A 16,800-nucleotide genomic window follows, 5' to 3' on the forward strand; every position below is an offset into this window, starting at 1 on the left:
CTGCTCTTCCTTTGGACAAATTCACGGCCATGTACAATGAAAAGATGCACACCTCCCCTGCTTTCCAGAACTTCATGCAAAGACTGCACTCCGACGAATTCCAGAGAATCGTCAACACAGTTTACCAATCACCAATATTCCTGGAAATGAGGCAGAAGGTCATCAACGACGGAGTGGACCTTGTCCCTATCAGGGATTTCATTGAAAAGGTGCTTGGTATTCATCTTCCCAGAGTCGACTTCTTGATTTTTCAACTCTTAAAAGGAACCTATCACTGAATAATGCTTGACCTTCTGAAGCTCGACTTTTTCGTGGCTAATTTAGAATTTTACAAATTGTAGTCATTTAATTTGCATTAAATCTCGAAAACTTACTGTGTGATATGTTCATTTTCCTGTTCTGAAACAAAAATTCATCAACTTATAGAGCAAATATACATATACTGTATGTATTTTAGTTTGAACATATTTCAAAGAAATCTTGGCAAAAACAAAAATAGGTTAGGATTTATGTCTGGTAGAGTACTACACTTACTGGTTGTATTAGTTTATTTTCTCTGCTTGTTTACTTCTTATTCGTCATATTGTTAGATCACGTCAATTTTACTAAATAGTGTCTGTTTCTCTTCGTGCAAATCATTTTTATTCGTGTCTTTCCTATCGCGTTCAGCCACATCTATCATCTTTTCTTTTTGGAACTTTCTTTTCTCCCTTTTTCTCCCAATCGTTGTTCGCCTTCCATTCCTCAAGCTTCATGGATTCAAGTGTCATTTCCCTTCTTTCTCACTCGTCCCTCTTATGACTTCCTGCTTCGTTCTAACGCGCCAATGGCAAGTTCCGAGGCTTATTAAATTGTAACAATTTTAATTAGAGAAGTAGCGTGCACCAGCTTGTTCCTCCCCTTGTTCGTCCTTCTGTTAGTTCTCACCAGAGGAGGACAGAGTGAAAGGGTGGCTGAACCCCGCGGCAACCGAGAAGACGCGTCGGTTAAGACACCCCTTACTTTCCTTTTAAAAGTTAGCGCCACGTGCTCCAACACGGTCCTCTTTTATTTATCGAATAGCTACCGTTGCTACTTGAGGCCATTCGTTGCACCCGGTGCCCTTTTGCTTTTCCGTTTGATCAGCAAAACACGGCGTTAACGAATAACTATTTTCGACGAAGAATGAAATTGATCATTATTCGACAAATCGATCTTCAACTTGCCAAGACAGGCAGTTAATGATGGAACGCGATTTTTTGGGATTAATCCAGTCTCAGAAAAAATAGTGATATGAGCGAGAGAATTTTTAGAACGAAATTAATTGCTCTAATGTAGAAATTTCTATGGTGTTTGATATTAAAACATTTTAGTGACCTTTGGGAAAGAAGCATTTATATGTATAATTGTATCTATCTATTGAATCACTCTATATGAATAAGGAGGTGAGGATTTTAATGATACAAAAATGGTGCGTTATTCTACATATTTGAAGGAAATATACTACCTTAGTAAGATAAGTTATTTAACGAACAAGAAAGTGGTGTTCCATTTTTATTGGAATGTGTATAAGAAAATTTGCGACATGCATAAGCCATTTTTGATGCGATTAATGCTTGGGGATTCATCTTTGAAAAATTAATTCTTACTTAATGTTACGATAAGTATACTACTCAAGCTCTTTAGAATAGAAATTAAATTCTTTTTTCACGTTTTAGCATTTTTTTCAACTAAATAGTATTGCACAATGCTAAGTAGCTTCGCCACTTCCAATTAAACCTCGATATTGATTCGGTACTTAAAAATATAATCGGCAATTTTTATATCGGAGGTAATCTTGTAGCTTTGTCTGAATTATCGAAGAACATTATTACCGATTTACTAGATCGTCTATTTACCTGTTTCGATAATTTACACTCTGCTATACCTACACATTAGTTAAGTGTTTAATAAGTTATCATTAAGTGTATGATACGTACGGTTTCTTACGTTTGTCGGTAATTATCTATTATAGTAGGTAAGATTAATGAAAATGTATATTTCGAAATAATATATATATATATATATATTATTATTAATATTTTTATATATTATTATTAATATTTATATTATTATATTTATTATTATTAATATATATGTATAAGTGTATGTTGTTTTAAATAATTAATAATTCACATCTAATAATTAATTTGACGGTGATGAAGAACCTGAAACTAAATATATTCTGTCATTATTAACTTCGGTTCGAATTTACGTTCAACGTTAATTTGGTATTCAATCTATGTTTTCGCACAGTTGGCTGGTACTGTACAATAGCGATGTTTACACTGATTGTCACGTCCGATTTGCAAAGTTTTACAACCATAATGAGTTCGTGATTCATAAGCGCCGACATAGAGGACGCCACATAAATGTTTATAACAGCAGTCTGATAATTAGCTGATGATTTCTTATCATTTTCAAAAAAATTACTGCACTAATTGCATCGATTTAAAGTAGGTATATCATAGATCTCATTCAGCAATTAACATTTTATTTGCCTTAAACTTTACATAAAGCTATAATAAATATAATATAATTAATTATGATATCCATTAATTTTGAAAATTTTTAAAGCATTAACTTCGTTCAAGTTAGAGCGTATAAACGATACGATGCCTTTAGTGTTTCAATTATCTTGATTATATTTTTAAAAAATAAAATGTCCACTAAAAATGATGAGTTTTACTTTCCGCGGTGAAAATTTCTTGTGATATAATATTAACACGTAATAATAACAAAAATATGTTTTACATTACATTCCGTATATTCCATGTATAATACGATATAAAATACAGATAATAAATAATAGATACTAGATAATAGATAGATGATAGATAATGTAAAATAGAAATATCTAATATTTTACAATCCATATTACATCCAAACGTTCTCTTCATTCTGACTGCAAAAAAATGAAAAATATTTAATTGAACAATTTTTCCATTGATAAGTAGCATTAGAAAGTTTATAATTCCTAAAAATATCGACATACATGCATCGATAAAATAGCAGCAACCTTTTATTACTCTTGTTACTTGTTATTTTTTACACTACTCATCCTAAAATGGAGTTATAGTGTTATTTGGATTAATTATCTATTTGACGAATCAGATTTGGGAACGGCATTACTCGTGTCTCATTTTTTAGTGACCTTTTTAATAATGACTAATTCAAATAATCTTATCAGAATGAGTAAGTCAAATTCACCGCGATATATAAGACGCAATGAAAAAGTGATGGGCATTATAATTCTCCCGGCACTAATGAGAAAAAAACCGAGGTCCTACAGTGAGTAACATATAGTTTTAAGTATAATTGCAATCATTCATAATTTAAGAATTAATGAATTAACTGGAATTCATAGTTGTAATTAGAACCATTCGCATATTATACTGAAATTAATTAAAGATTTTTATTCCTATATCATTTGAGTACATTGCACTATAACATATACATACCAATTTCTGTTAATTAACATAAATTCTATTAACGACACTGTATAAATAGATTGATAATTCCATAATGATCGGACGCTAAATCATTTCAATAAATTTCATCGCGATTTTCCATTTTTTCATAATTTATCTCAATTTTCAGATGAAATTCGCTCTCACAGTTTTGACCATCCTGGCCGCAGCCAGCCATCTCAACGCTTACACATTGCCAAGCGTTGGCACAGGTGTCCTGGCCAATGAATTGCAGGATTTCGTGAACTTGGTGCCCATCGATAAAGTACTGGAGCTCACGCAAGTATATCAAGCCAGAGACAAGGAATTCCAATGGATTATGACTTTCTTGCAATCCGATGATATGAAGGGCTTCGTCGACGACGTAGAAGCTTTACCCGAATTCGAAACCCTCATGCAGTATTTGCTAAACCAAGGTCTTGACAGTTACACTTTAATGAACGACATGAAAGAATCCTTGGCTGCGAGTATCGAAAAAACTAATGTGAATTCTAATCTCAGAATTACCGGAGGAATCGCAGGTTATGTAAAAGACGTTTCAGAGGTCGTATCTGTGTACAACATGTCGAATCTGTTCGAATACAAGGTCGTGACTTCTGAGGTTTTCAAAAATTTCTTGCACGAAATTCTATCTCTTCAATACGAGAACCTTTTCACAAGTACCTTCACGAATCCTCATTTCCAAAGAATACTAGCACAGCTTGAATACCTCTATATCGACAGCAATACGTTCCACACGAATTTCTACACATTTCTCATAGCTAAAGCGTTGATCCATAAATATCTTTAAGTATTACAGATAAGAATGCGCGTATAGACCGTTTGTATGTACATATGATTGACTTAAAATTGTGACTTGTAACATGTAAAATTATTTCATATATATGTATGTTAATTTTAGAATAATATTTAATAAATATATTAAGTTAATTGACATTAGTAAAATAATGCTGTCCTTTCTTCCCTGTTTTTACACTTTTTTTTATAACATATAAAATATTTGAAATTAATGTTAAAATATTAAATACATGGTAAACACAATGGTGAAATATTAAATACAATATTAAATAAAATATAAAATATTAAATATTTGTAGAAAAAGAAGTAATATTATATAATCTACGGATTAAAGTTTTATTTCCATGAGAAATTTTCAATAGAAAACTCCTGCTTTTTAAAGTGAAATTGAGTCGAATGAATAATTCGCATGCCAGGAAAATCTGTATGGGAATTGTTTAAAAGTTAAAATTATTTAATTTCGCGTTATTAATTTTCGTGCTCTTTCCTAACGAACATTATATCATAACTAAAAACTGTAAAATGATATCTATGGCTATCAATCATATCGATATAATCGAGATTACGAAACAGTAGTAGCCAATGTAATTCTGTTCTTATCAGATAATAGAATTGGAATAACGAAACCGAAATCTAAAAACATAAGAGAATATATAACTATGTTACAGTAAAGAATTTATAACAACTACAAGTCTTTCTTAATTTACAATTTTTCCCTAAATTTGTTAACTTCCATTCAATCATAACAAGATGTTACCATACAATAAAATATAAACTAAATTTCTCACCACTTATAGATAAATGAATGGAAAAATATGAAAAAAAACATATATACAAATACAGACACTAAAAAATTTCTATATGTCAAATCAATTAATCTGAAAAATTCCTAATATATCTATAGTATAATAAAGATGAATAAGGCTATATACAAGCCTATATAGTCAAACATCATTTATTGATTGGTAGCGAAGGATAATAGCGAATTTTATTGTTATCACCACTTATTATTTAATACGATAATTCTAGCTTAAAATAATGCCTTAATGAGAAAGATCGGTTCACACATGGAAATCATTCGATGTTTGGAGTTTTCAACTGTATACACCAACCAAGTTTATATAAAAAATCAATAGTTCACTTAAAACATATTTTGGAGGTATCGTTTGCTTTTATCACACATAAATAGTACTTTAAGTATACGATAGAAAATAATAATTGAAATTAAACATTACGACACAATTGTACTCGATAGATTACGATTACTTCTTCAAGGAGTTTATCATTATTGACATTATCGTGGCTCATGGTAATCTGTAATACGATATAACTAATAGCCTACCTATTTTTTGTAATAGATAAGGAATGTGTGTATGTTTCACGTTTTTTTTATCGATAATTATTGTTTACAAAAATCTTAGGTATATTACGAGTGTTCGAAATAAACTGTTTCGTAATGTATCCTATTACGCAAAGGATGCGGCTGGTTGAAATTGAGCACCAATTTATTGTTTTCTAAATATCTATTTCCTGAAAAGTTATCCTGGTAAATAGCACTGATGCATCCACATTATTTGTGTGGTTTCGTCTCACGTTACAATTATGATGACTTTTTACGGTGTAAAAAATCTTGCAATCATTCAGCTAACAAGCTATTTGTAAGCTAGAATATAAGTATACTCCAACGATTTAAAAATAACGCTTAAAAAAGGTACTTTAAAATCCATCCGTAGCAAAAATATATTCCTATGCAATAAAGTACCTACAAAGGAAATTTCTTACTATCTTTTTATCAAATAAATAAATATAAATAGAAAGAAATTATATGATAATAAGATAAACTATAAATGAAATAGTCAAATATATCTGTATATCATATATTTAGACGTTCTTTGCGCAACGTATAGAAATGTATGAAACATGTAAAAGTTCGTGTATCAAACATCAAATAATTTCAAAGTATATTAAGTACAACATATAGTGTGCGCAGATGCGTTATTTACTAGAAAAAATTAATAGATTTATTAATTATGTAATTATGTGTTGGTGGATTAGGTGACAATATGATAACGTGAAGAATCCCCGAAATGTAACCATAATCTGTCGAGTACAATTGTGTCGCAATCATTCATTTTACTATATTGGATTTCATTTTAACAATCATCGCGTATCGTGCACGTATTGTGACGTAGTTCGTTTGCATGATAAAACATTGACGATATCTTAGAAATGCGTCTTAAGAAGGCTATCACACCGGACGATACGAATTTGATTATTAAGTGAAACGTTTGAAAATGTCAACGTCACGACTCTTCTCGAAATGATGATAGAATCATGCGAAAGGAAAATTACGCCAATGACAGGCAACATGTACTATATTTCTCAATTAAAAAATATTACACACCTACACTTGTAACTCTTCAATAATCTATGTAGCTCGACGTCTTTGCGTTTAAATAATTATTACAAGTTTATATGAAATGATTGCATTAAATAATATTAAACTGGTGCATAGCAAGAACCGTTTTGTCAAATGAAATATTGAACGCATGTAGTTTGCGCAAAAAATAATATTTTCGTGATCTGCTCATCTGACAGGATGATTAACTATGAAATTCTATTATTCTCTATTATTCAGAGATGATTTATTCATTAAAAAATTTGCTAGGTTCCATTGAATAATAATAGCAGTTTAATTTAATAGTAGATAATTAGAAGGATAAATAATGTAATAGTTTTAAAAATTACCTATTATCCTCCTTATTTCATTCAACGACAAATGTGAAGGCAGTTTCGTGCAACCACTACATCTAGATTCATAAAACTCCGCTGACTTCACGAACTTCCAGCGCAAATAAAAATGTAGTATCGCAGGTGCATGCTAATCTTCGCAATGGCTCGCCCTGTTAAATTCGCGGAATAATGAAAATTTAAATTTCTTGTCGTAACCGCTGCACAAATCCACTGGCTTAATAAATCTCGTGTCAAAAAGAGGATATCCCGGTCAATAGAAGTTTAACCGTCATAATTTGCTTTCGTCTCGTCTGTTCTTTAAGGAACGCGTCAAACGTTAACCTAGCAAAGGGATGTCTATCATCGTATGATGGCTTGGCGAATCTACTCGGCCACTTTGAACAAGGTCTTTCTCTCTTCCGTATCTTAAGTGTGCAAACTTTCGTCGTAAGTTTCTGAAGGGTTAAACTTTGCGCAGTTGCAACATTGTTCGCAACTCTAACCTCTTATCCCGTTTTTTACATGTTGTACCAGACTAGCGGATTTACATTAACAAACCTTGTCGATAATTGGTCAAGAATTTTGCGCTTGAAACAAATCATCTCGTACAATGATTTCTTATTAAATCAACATTAAGAATCAACCTTAATCTTCTGAAAGAGATGAACCCTCAAATTATGATTGTTACCATGGTAGCCGCTGCTTCGGTTGCTTTTTTCGGATTCCTTGCCTATCGGATCAGAGGTCGATCGAACGATCCAGATTTATTAAGCGTACTTCCATTGGAAGACAACAGCTCCCTCGACGAAGATCTCAAAGACATTTTGGCGTTCGTCCCTATAAAAGAAGTACAACGAATCATTGAAAGATACATGGAATACGACCCCCAGATCGGAGATACCGTGAGCTTCGTGAACGACCAGAAGAGATTCATATTGCGCGAGTTCCAGAATATGCCTGAAGCAAACAAATTGATCAGTTTTCTGCGACAGAATGGTTTGGACGTGGATTCCTGGCAAGAGAAGATACGATACTTTTGGAAGACGTCTCCCAGGTTCATCAAATACGATCCGAGTATGGCAGCCGGAGGCCTGACCGTGATGATCAATAAAATCCTGGAGACCATGCCTCTGGACGAGCTGCACGAACTGTTGCGACAAAAGGTGAAATACTCGGCGAGCTTCCGCAGGTTTCTGTATGCGTTGAGGTCCAAAGACTACCTGGAGTTTTGCAACGCGATTGAGACCAACGATGTGCTACATCATCACTATTTCTGGGCGAAAGAGGGTGGACTAGAGATCACGTTTGCGATCGAACTATTCAATGAGCTGTACACCTACCTAACGCAGGCATTAGTCGCCTAAGAATTGTCATGAACCATTAATAATCATTATCGAGTAATAAACTGCAGTGAAATGCAAACATAATACATTTCAGATTTTTTATTTTTACACATTTGGTTTTAGTAACGTAGAATTTAGCTTATAATTTGCAAAATATTACCGCATATATGCACAATTGCGACAAGAACAGAATTTTCAAAAGAACGTTCAAATATTATTTATAGGATTACGTCATTTAAATGTGAACTTGGTCAATTATAAGTGGATAAGGTACGTACTCTGTATTTTACCATGATAAAAAAGTATGATCGAATGAGAGGGGGCAGTAGATACGCATAATTTGACAACTGAAAGATAGCGAATAGTCGTTAAAAGGGCTCCTTCTGTTTGATAATATCTCGTTATCGACACTCTAGTTGGTGCTTCGTAATAGATAAGACAAATGCTTGCTTACACTGCAATACACGTGCTGTCTTGTCATTTTGTGCTATTTTTTCACGTATCTACAATTACGGATAAAGTGTTCATACCTGCAATTGCATATGCAATCCTATACTATATTATTTGCAAGATTTTGATGATAATGTTTCACACTTTCCTAAAATTATCCCAAAACATATAAACATATTCCTAAAATTATTCTCTAAAAATATTATCTTTTTTGAAATTTTACAATTTTGGAGTAAATGCAGATTATCGCAGATTTTCTAATAACTTCCTAACAAAGTATTTTCTTCTATAAAAATCGGACTGTTTATGTAGTGCAAAGATAAAAGGGACGTAACATGAAGAAGATGATATTTTAATTCATCATAATATATTTTATTCCTTATATCGGGAAGCTGCGATAAATACCATTGAAATATCAAATCTACATGCATTTTTAACATGTAAAACTTTAAACTGCAATGGAAATTATAAGTAAAAATGGTGACAAGGCTTGGAAAATTTCTATGTTGAAACCAGCGTTTACGACCTGTTGTCCCACTTGCAGGAAGTTCTTGTTCGAGAAAATGGACATGTAGAATGTTAAGTACTTGTTCAAGACCACTTCATGCACGAAGTCTCTAAACACCTTGGCGTGCTCAATTTTGTCTTCGTAGAGACGCGTCAGGTCATCCATCGAAATAAGGGAAGCGGTATCCTCCATATAGCCATTGATTCCACCGGTGACCTTATAAGGAGTCAAGTAAGCTGTTATTCTAGAGGTCAGAGGTCGGATACTAAGGGCTTTGTTGAAATTGTTCACCACCGAGTTTACATCAAAACCATTGCCCTGCGTATAGTTCAGCAGCACCTTGAATTCAGGCGCCTGTTCCACGTCTTGTACCCACTGTTTCGACTCGTTGCTGTTCATCAACTTCATGACTGTTTGGAAATGTTCGTCCTGGGCCAGGTAGGCTTTCGATATTTCGAGGAGCTCCTCGATCGCAATCAAGTCGACACATTGCTGGAGCTCCCTGGAGAGATCCAAACACGTGAATGGGACTTGGAGGGCGTTCAGAGGATTGACCGCAATCAGAACAACTAAGAACACTACGATGTCTGTCATCTGCAAAAAATGAGTTCTTTGAATATGGTTGATACGCGTTTATGTTCTGAGGAAAGAATTCTACTGCTTTATTACGCTATGGGTATAATGAATGCACGTTTTGACCCATAAAATATCTGAAAAATGATGTAGCTATTCTCATCATAAAATTCTAGTTCGTAAGTATCCAATGCATCATAGTCTAAGGTACTGTTCTGTGACAAATCGGATAAAGGATCAATGTACAAAATTCAACGGAATCAGGATTAAAAATGCTTCATGTATGTAAAAGTCAACAATTTTCTCTTCTTCTTTGACTTCTTTTAGTTAATCGTATTTCGCCTCTTGATGTGAACTGCCGCCAGATCGTGTCCCGTTGCATTTTATGTACGAATAAGGCAGATCATAATTGCATTTCGATAAGCTTAATCGATTTCATTGTGTACCTGTAAAATACGTTATATCGTACTCCGATTGCAAATGACTTAGTCTAGCTTCATATCACTATGCCATTTTCGATTAAGTAGCATTAATGTTATGAACCTGTCGATTTGTGAAAATGTTTTGAAGACGTGCGATGTTATCTGTGACACCAACGTGTCAGTTCCACATGATTGTTACGTCATGGAACAGTTCGGAAATAATTTTAGGTTTGTGGTATACCTATGAAGCTACATATTGTACCAGCTTGTTATATCATTTCCAAGAAGACGTTTCCATGACCTCCATAGCCTCCTTTGGGAGCTTCATTAAGAGTGACGCAAAAACGTTCATATAGGAAATGTTTATTGACGTACGGTGGCTACTTTCCCATCTCCTCCGAGACCTCTTGCCATTCATTCGCAAACATCCACAGTAGGAAAGGAATGCGTTTCTTCTGCAAAAAAAAAATGTTTGAATGTTACACAACTTGTTTAATTACAAGCGGATCAAGCAGGTGTATTAGCACGGTAAAAATGCATGATAGAATGAGAGAGTAATAAGTATATAAGAAACCCCTCCCGATTGATAATAATCTTGTCGGCAACATTCGAGTTGCCACCTTATAGTAGATAAGAAAGATGTTTGTACACAATTCCTTGATATTCTCTGGTAACATTTCTTTTCGCATACAATTGCGTAAAAAATGCTCACTCGTGGAACTGTATATTACTCATCGCGAGGTTTTCGCGATAATGTTTTACATTCTTATAAAGTATTATCAGTCTTGTTAAATGTTCTTTTATATTGGTATAAATATGTAGTTAGCAAACATTTTTTAATAAAATCTTTTCTTATGTAAAATTCAGACTACTTAATAGCGCAGTGGTAACAAGGATGTAGATGAAGAAGGTGATATTTCAATGTAATATAATTATATTTTATTCCTTAAGAGATAAATAAACAATAAGCATTATAGAATTGGACTTCTTAAAACCTAATACTTTCAACTTTAAATTACAGTGGAAGTTACAAGTAGTAAGGGAGCGAAAACGTGGAAATAGTTTCTATCGATGCCAGATTCTGCGGCCTGTTGTTCCAAATTTTGGAAGTGCTTATTCGAGAAAACGGATAGGTAGAAAGGTAAGTATTTGGCGGAGATCACTTCGTGCACGAAATCCCTGAATGCCTTGGAGTTCGCTATCCTGTCTTCGTAGATCTGCGCAAATTTGTCCATCGAAAGAAGTCTACCGATATCGTAGATGTAGCCTTCGATTCCACCGGTGATATCGCGATAAGGGATCAAATAAGCTCGTATCGTAGAGACCAAGGGTGGGATACCAAGGGCTTTGTTGAAGTTGTTTGTCACCAATTTTATATCAAAACCACATTTCTGTATGAAGTCCAGCAGCATTTTGTATTCCGGTGCCTTTTCGACATCCTGTATCCATTGTTTCGATTCGTTGCTTCTGAGCAACTTTATAGCTGTTTGGAATTGTTTGTCCTGAGCCAGATAGGCTTTCGATACTGCGAGTATTTCATCGATCGGGGTTATGTCCACGAACTGCTGTAAATCCCTGGCAAGGTCGCCCGAACCCGTGGCTGGGACTTTGATTTTGATGGCATTCAGAGGACTGGCCGCGACCAGGACGACAAAGAGCGCTGCGATGGCTTTCATCTGCGAGGAAACAAAATCTTTGAATATCGTTGATACACGTACACATAAGTTCAGAGGAAAAAGTTTATATTGACCTGTGATTGATTATACTGTGTTTGTAATTAACTCTACTTCTATTTTATCCGCAGCACAAATAGAATGCTTTCTCACGTCATGGTTACAGAAGATGCGCGTTCTGACTAATAAAGTATCGAAAAAATAATGACGGGAAGTTCAATAGAATCAGCAAAAAAGATTATATTTGGTATGTGAAAATACAAAATTTGTTCGCATAGATTGGTTTCCAATGGAAATGGTACATGTTTAGCACACGCTTCATGCAATGAAATTATATGGTTAGGCACTTACCCTTGATACTTCTCTTCTCCTTTCACTTGCTTTAATCGCTTGTAGCTTTCTTCTCGATCTGTACTACCACCAGGTCGTGTCCTATTGCATTTTATATACAAGTGAAACGAGTGATAATTGTAGTTTGATAAGATTAATAGATTTTTAGATATCCCCGTAAAGTGCATTATCTCATATTTTATTTGTGAATAACTTATTCCAGTCCAATACCTCTCCACCGTTTTCCATTGTATTGTGTTAAATGTAAGAACATGTATCTATTCCTGGAAATATTTTGATAAATTTTATATATAACCTGCGTGCTAGTTTCACAATGATGACTGGCTCGAACGAGAGGACGCTGGAGGGGATGCAACAGAAAGTAATTCACCGAGGTTCCTGGAGCACCCCTGGCATACGCGTAGGATGCCCAACGTGGAGTTTTACTCGGTAGGAGTCCGACACTACTCTGCTGCTGCCGTTATTAGCGGCAGCGGAGTGTCCATGAGGATTTCTCCACGTGCAAAAAAAAAGTTTCACAATGGTAATCACAGAGATTATCGATCAATTCGAAAGAAGATTTCGCTTTCTTGATAAAGGAAACTGTATAATCTACGAGCTTATTCTACCAAGAAAAAGTTTCTTCGACTTCTTTAGCCTGCTTTGGAAACTTCATCAAAAAAGGGATACAAACATAACACCACATAGAACATATTTATCTATCGACATATGGTGGCTACTTTCTTAGCTTCATCGAGACCTTTCTCCCTCCCGAACATTATTAAGCTCGAAAACTTCCTTTACAAAACTTTAATCCAGTATGAATTAAGATATAGATTACAATTTCCATTGTTTCGTTACTGTTTCGCCACGTGTATCAATTAGAAGCATGGAAAAGGCCACGTCAACTACTACTCGAAAGGGATCTTAGATGAATTAAACAATTTTTTTATAAAAAGAACTATGATACAAAAATACCATTAATATTCTCATAATATTTCACACTAGAAATTGTAAAGGACACTTTCAATTGCACGAATGTTCAAAGTATAACATATGACGTTGATGGTTCATGTAACTCTGCAAAGTCTGCTACTTCCTTATGAGAAAATATATAAAATTCATTGAACTGAACCGTTAAACACGGTCGATCATAATTCATCATCGAAAGTATGCCCGCGGCGTGTTTTCCCAAAGCGACCAATGCTCCATTTCTATGTGTGGAAAAAGTTATGCCATTTTGGAAGGAATGGTAAATACGAATCACGCTCGCGATCGAGCTGCTGAATAAATTTATGCAGACATCGATCGGCTAAAAATTGCCATAAATAGCTAATAATCACTACTGAGAAACAAAAAGCAATGAAATGTCAACGTGACAAATTCCAAATTTCTTACTCTTATACATTTTTTTGGTATTGTTTTTGGTATTGTAAAATCTACCTTAGAATTTGCAAAATATTTGCAAACATGTTCGACAGCAATAGAATACGGTACATTTCGAAAATTTTTGTAATGTTATTCAATTTGTCTAATTACGAATCAGCTGACATGTATTAACACAAGAACATGATAGAAAGAGAGAGAAAGAAAGAGAGAGAGAGAGAAGAGCATAAGTACGATTATATGATTGTAAGGTTACAGATAATTTTTTTAAGGGGCAGCTTCCGCTTAATAGTATCTTGTCGGCAACATTCGAGTTGCCACCTCATAGTAGATAAGAAAGTTTGTACACAATTCCTTGATATTCTCTGGTAACATTTCTTTTCGCATACAATTGCGTAAAAAATGCTCACTCGTGGAATTGTATATTACTCATCGCGAGGTTTTCGCGATAATGTTTTACATTCTTATAAAGTATTATCAGTCTTGTTAAATGTTCCTTTATATTGGTATAAGTATGTAGTTAGCAAACATTTTTTAATAAAATTTTTGTCTTATGTAAAAATTAGACTACTTAATAGTGTAGTGGTAAGAAGGATGTAGATTACAGAAAGAGTAAACAAATATTTCAGTGCAAAATAATTATATTTTATTTCTTACGAGACAAATGAACAATAAGCATTATCGAATTGAATTCTCAAAACCTAATACTTTCAACTTTAAATTACAGTGGAAATTACAAGTATTAAGGGAACGGAAACTTGGAAATAGTTTTTATTGATGCCGACGTCTCCGGCCTGTTGTTCCAAATTTTTGTAGTGCGTATTCGAGAAAACGGATAAGTAGAAGGATATGTATTCGGCGGAGCTCACTTCGTGCACGAAATTTCTGAATACCTTGGAGTTTGCTATCTTCTCTTCGTAGAGTTGCTCCAACTTATCTATCGAAATAAGACTACCGATATCTTGGACGTAACCTTCGATTCCACCGGTGATCATGATATGAGGAGCGAAGAAGGTTTTTATCCTAGAGACCAAAGATGGGATACCAAAAGCTTTGTTGAAACGGTTCACCAGCAATTTTATATCCAAACCGTCGTTCTGCATATAGTTCAGCAGCGTTTTGAATTCAGATTCCTGTTCGACCTCTTGTACCCATTGTTTCGATTCGTTGGTCCTGAGCAACTCAACGACTATTTGGAATTCTTTATCCTGAGCCAGGTAGGCTTTCGATATTTCGAGAATCTTTTCAATCGGGATTATGTCGAGAAAAGGCTCGAGCTCCCTGGCTAGAGCACCTGAACCCGTAGCTGGGAGTTGGTAAGCATTCAGAGGACTGGCCGAAACCAGGGCAACCAAGAGTGCTACAATAACTTTCATCTGTAAAAAAATTAGTTCTTTATTATTGTTGATGCGCGCTTATGTTTAGAGGAAGAAGTTTAGACTGCTTTAATAGGGTATGGTTACAGTGGATGCGCGTTCCGAGGAATAACATATTTGCAAGACGATGTAGCTAGTCTCATAACGAATTTGTTAAAACTTCAGTCGGTGAGCATCCAGTGTATCATGTGTATGAGTTTAAGAAACATTAGTGAGCGAAATTTAATAGAAGGCAAGGAGAACAATTCTATGCTTCATGTGTGTGAAAAGCAACAATTTTTTCATATAGCTTATTGATCATTAAAATGATGCATGCTTGGTAGTCGTCTAATTCAAAGAAAGTTGTATCGGTACTTACCTTCGATGCTTTCCTTCTTCTTTGACTTTTTTAGTCGCTTTTCGATGTGAACTACTGTCAAGTTGCGTCCCATTGTACCTTATATACAAGTTGTGAAGACGATAATGTTATTTCGATAAGATTTATCAATTTGGAGATATACTTGTGAACTGCGTTATCTCGTACTCTCCTTGCAAATTACTCTAGTTTCATATCTCTGTGCCATTTTCCATTGAATCGTAGTAATTATAAGAACGTGTCGATTCGTGGAAATGTTTTGATGACATGTAACGTTACGTGACATCTGCGTGCGAATTTCACATTGATAGTCAAACAATTGGAAAAAAGATCTTGATTTGATGATAAACGAAATTGTATGAAGGACCGGCTTATTCCACCAAATCAAAGAAGAATACATTAGCTGACAAATTTCCTCGACCTTTGTGACCTGCTTTGGGAGCTTCATTAAGCGAAATGTAAAAATGTTTGCACACAGAAAATATTTATTGACGTATGATAGCTACTTTCCAGCTTCGACGAAACCACTCGCCCACCCGGTTTTTATTAAGCACGTAATCTTCCCATATAGAATTATTACCGAATTACATAAAATTGAAGTTTGTCTAAAATTGCAGTTTCGCTGCTATTTTGTCGCGTGAATCAACCGTATGCTTCGGAAAAAGTGCATCAAGGAAAGGAATCTTAGACGAGCTAAACAATTTTACATAAAGGCAACTGTAATGCAAATATACTCTTAGTATTTTCATAATATTTCGCACCCTTAATTGAAGATACGCATGTGCACCTTCGTTTACGTAATTATTCAAAATCCATCCATTTCGTATCAGAACTTGGTTCCTAAAGATGTTCGATCGGTATTCATCCCTGAATGCATGTCCAGTACCGTATTCTAAAAGCGGTCAGCGCTTCATTTCTCGGGGTGGGAATTTAAGTCACGCCGTCGCGAAAGGAATTAATTCCGTTGAAGACGTCGTTTAGTTGTATGAACGAAACATACCGGTGTGAGTTCGACGAGGACGAGGTCGAAGGGTGTACGGATGACGGGGGGAGATACAGAGCTCGGGGCTGTGCTAAGGCAAGCGGCTCGCGGTGTCTGCGGCAAACAATTCCAATTAACTCGCCGGAATTGGAATAGGACTCCTCTCGTCGACGCTTTCTCGACCGAGAGATCGTCTCCTGGGTGCACGAACGTCGACGACGACGTGGGGAACGCGCGCGCGTTCCTCGCCTGGCCTTTCTCACCCTCTTCCATCCACGTTCTTCGATATCTTCCTCTCCGTCCACGCGCAGAAATTAGCTGTCCATCTAAAAAGTTGGCGAAAACACGCTCCACTGACAAGGAGAACGAGAGATTACGCAACT

General features: G+C 35.0%; 6 protein-coding genes across 10 annotated transcripts in view; 3 read left to right on the plus strand and 3 right to left on the minus strand.

Moving 5' to 3' along the window:
* Positions 1-373, plus strand: part of LOC122569831 — a 7,630-nt gene extending 7,257 nt beyond the window's left edge. Inside the window, exon 4 of the mRNA XM_043731458.1 lies at positions 9-373. Coding sequence (XP_043587393.1) covers positions 9-278 — 270 coding nt within the window. The 3' untranslated portion in view covers positions 279-373. The remainder of the gene's footprint in view (positions 1-8) is intronic.
* Positions 374-3,250: 2,877 nt separating this feature from the next.
* Positions 3,251-4,424, plus strand: LOC122569594. Its single transcript, XM_043730849.1, has 2 exons — positions 3,251-3,309; positions 3,619-4,424. The coding sequence occupies exon 2, from the start codon at positions 3,619-3,621 to the stop codon at positions 4,276-4,278; it is 660 nt and encodes a 219-aa protein (XP_043586784.1). The 5' UTR covers positions 3,251-3,309; the 3' UTR covers positions 4,279-4,424.
* A 3,028-nt stretch (positions 4,425-7,452) lies between these two features.
* LOC122569592 lies at positions 7,453-8,450 on the plus strand. Its single transcript, XM_043730846.1, has one exon. The coding sequence runs from the start codon at positions 7,682-7,684 to the stop codon at positions 8,381-8,383; it is 702 nt and encodes a 233-aa protein (XP_043586781.1). The 5' UTR covers positions 7,453-7,681; the 3' UTR covers positions 8,384-8,450.
* Positions 8,451-8,452: 2 nt separating this feature from the next.
* Positions 8,453-10,769, minus strand: LOC122569595. Of its 4 annotated transcripts, none has more exons than XM_043730853.1 (3): positions 9,990-10,769; positions 9,660-9,914; positions 8,453-9,536 (listed from the first exon to the last, which is right to left on the minus strand). In XM_043730853.1, exons 2-3 carry the CDS (start codon positions 9,912-9,914, stop codon positions 9,261-9,263), a joined length of 531 nt encoding a protein of 176 aa, XP_043586788.1. In that variant the 5' UTR covers positions 9,990-10,769; the 3' UTR covers positions 8,453-9,260. The 4 variants fall into 4 exon arrangements, with proteins under 4 accessions (XP_043586788.1, XP_043586787.1, XP_043586786.1 ...); XM_043730852.1 differs by having other exon boundaries at positions 9,612-9,914; XM_043730851.1 differs by having other exon boundaries at positions 8,453-9,914; positions 10,557-10,769.
* Positions 10,770-11,231: 462 nt separating this feature from the next.
* LOC122569593 lies at positions 11,232-12,438 on the minus strand. 2 transcript variants are annotated; one of them, XM_043730847.1, is made up of 2 exons: positions 12,340-12,438; positions 11,232-11,991 (listed from the first exon to the last, which is right to left on the minus strand). In XM_043730847.1, exon 2 carries the CDS (start codon positions 11,989-11,991, stop codon positions 11,326-11,328), a length of 666 nt encoding a protein of 221 aa, XP_043586782.1. In that variant the 5' UTR covers positions 12,340-12,438; the 3' UTR covers positions 11,232-11,325. The 2 variants fall into 2 exon arrangements, with proteins under 2 accessions (XP_043586782.1, XP_043586783.1); XM_043730848.1 differs by lacking the exon at positions 12,340-12,438 and adding an exon at positions 12,066-12,090.
* Positions 12,439-14,327: 1,889 nt separating this feature from the next.
* LOC122569591 (protein G12-like) lies at positions 14,328-15,511 on the minus strand. The gene is given in 3 exon segments (XM_043730844.1): positions 14,328-15,080; positions 15,439-15,463; positions 15,465-15,511. Coding segments are annotated over 3 exon segments (732 nt in total). The 3' UTR covers positions 14,328-14,420.
* Positions 15,512-16,800: the final 1,289 nt, after the last annotated feature.

Source organism: Bombus pyrosoma, linkage group LG7, assembly GCF_014825855.1.
Source record: "Bombus pyrosoma isolate SC7728 linkage group LG7, ASM1482585v1, whole genome shotgun sequence".
Lineage (NCBI taxonomy): Eukaryota > Metazoa > Arthropoda > Insecta > Hymenoptera > Apidae > Bombus > Bombus pyrosoma.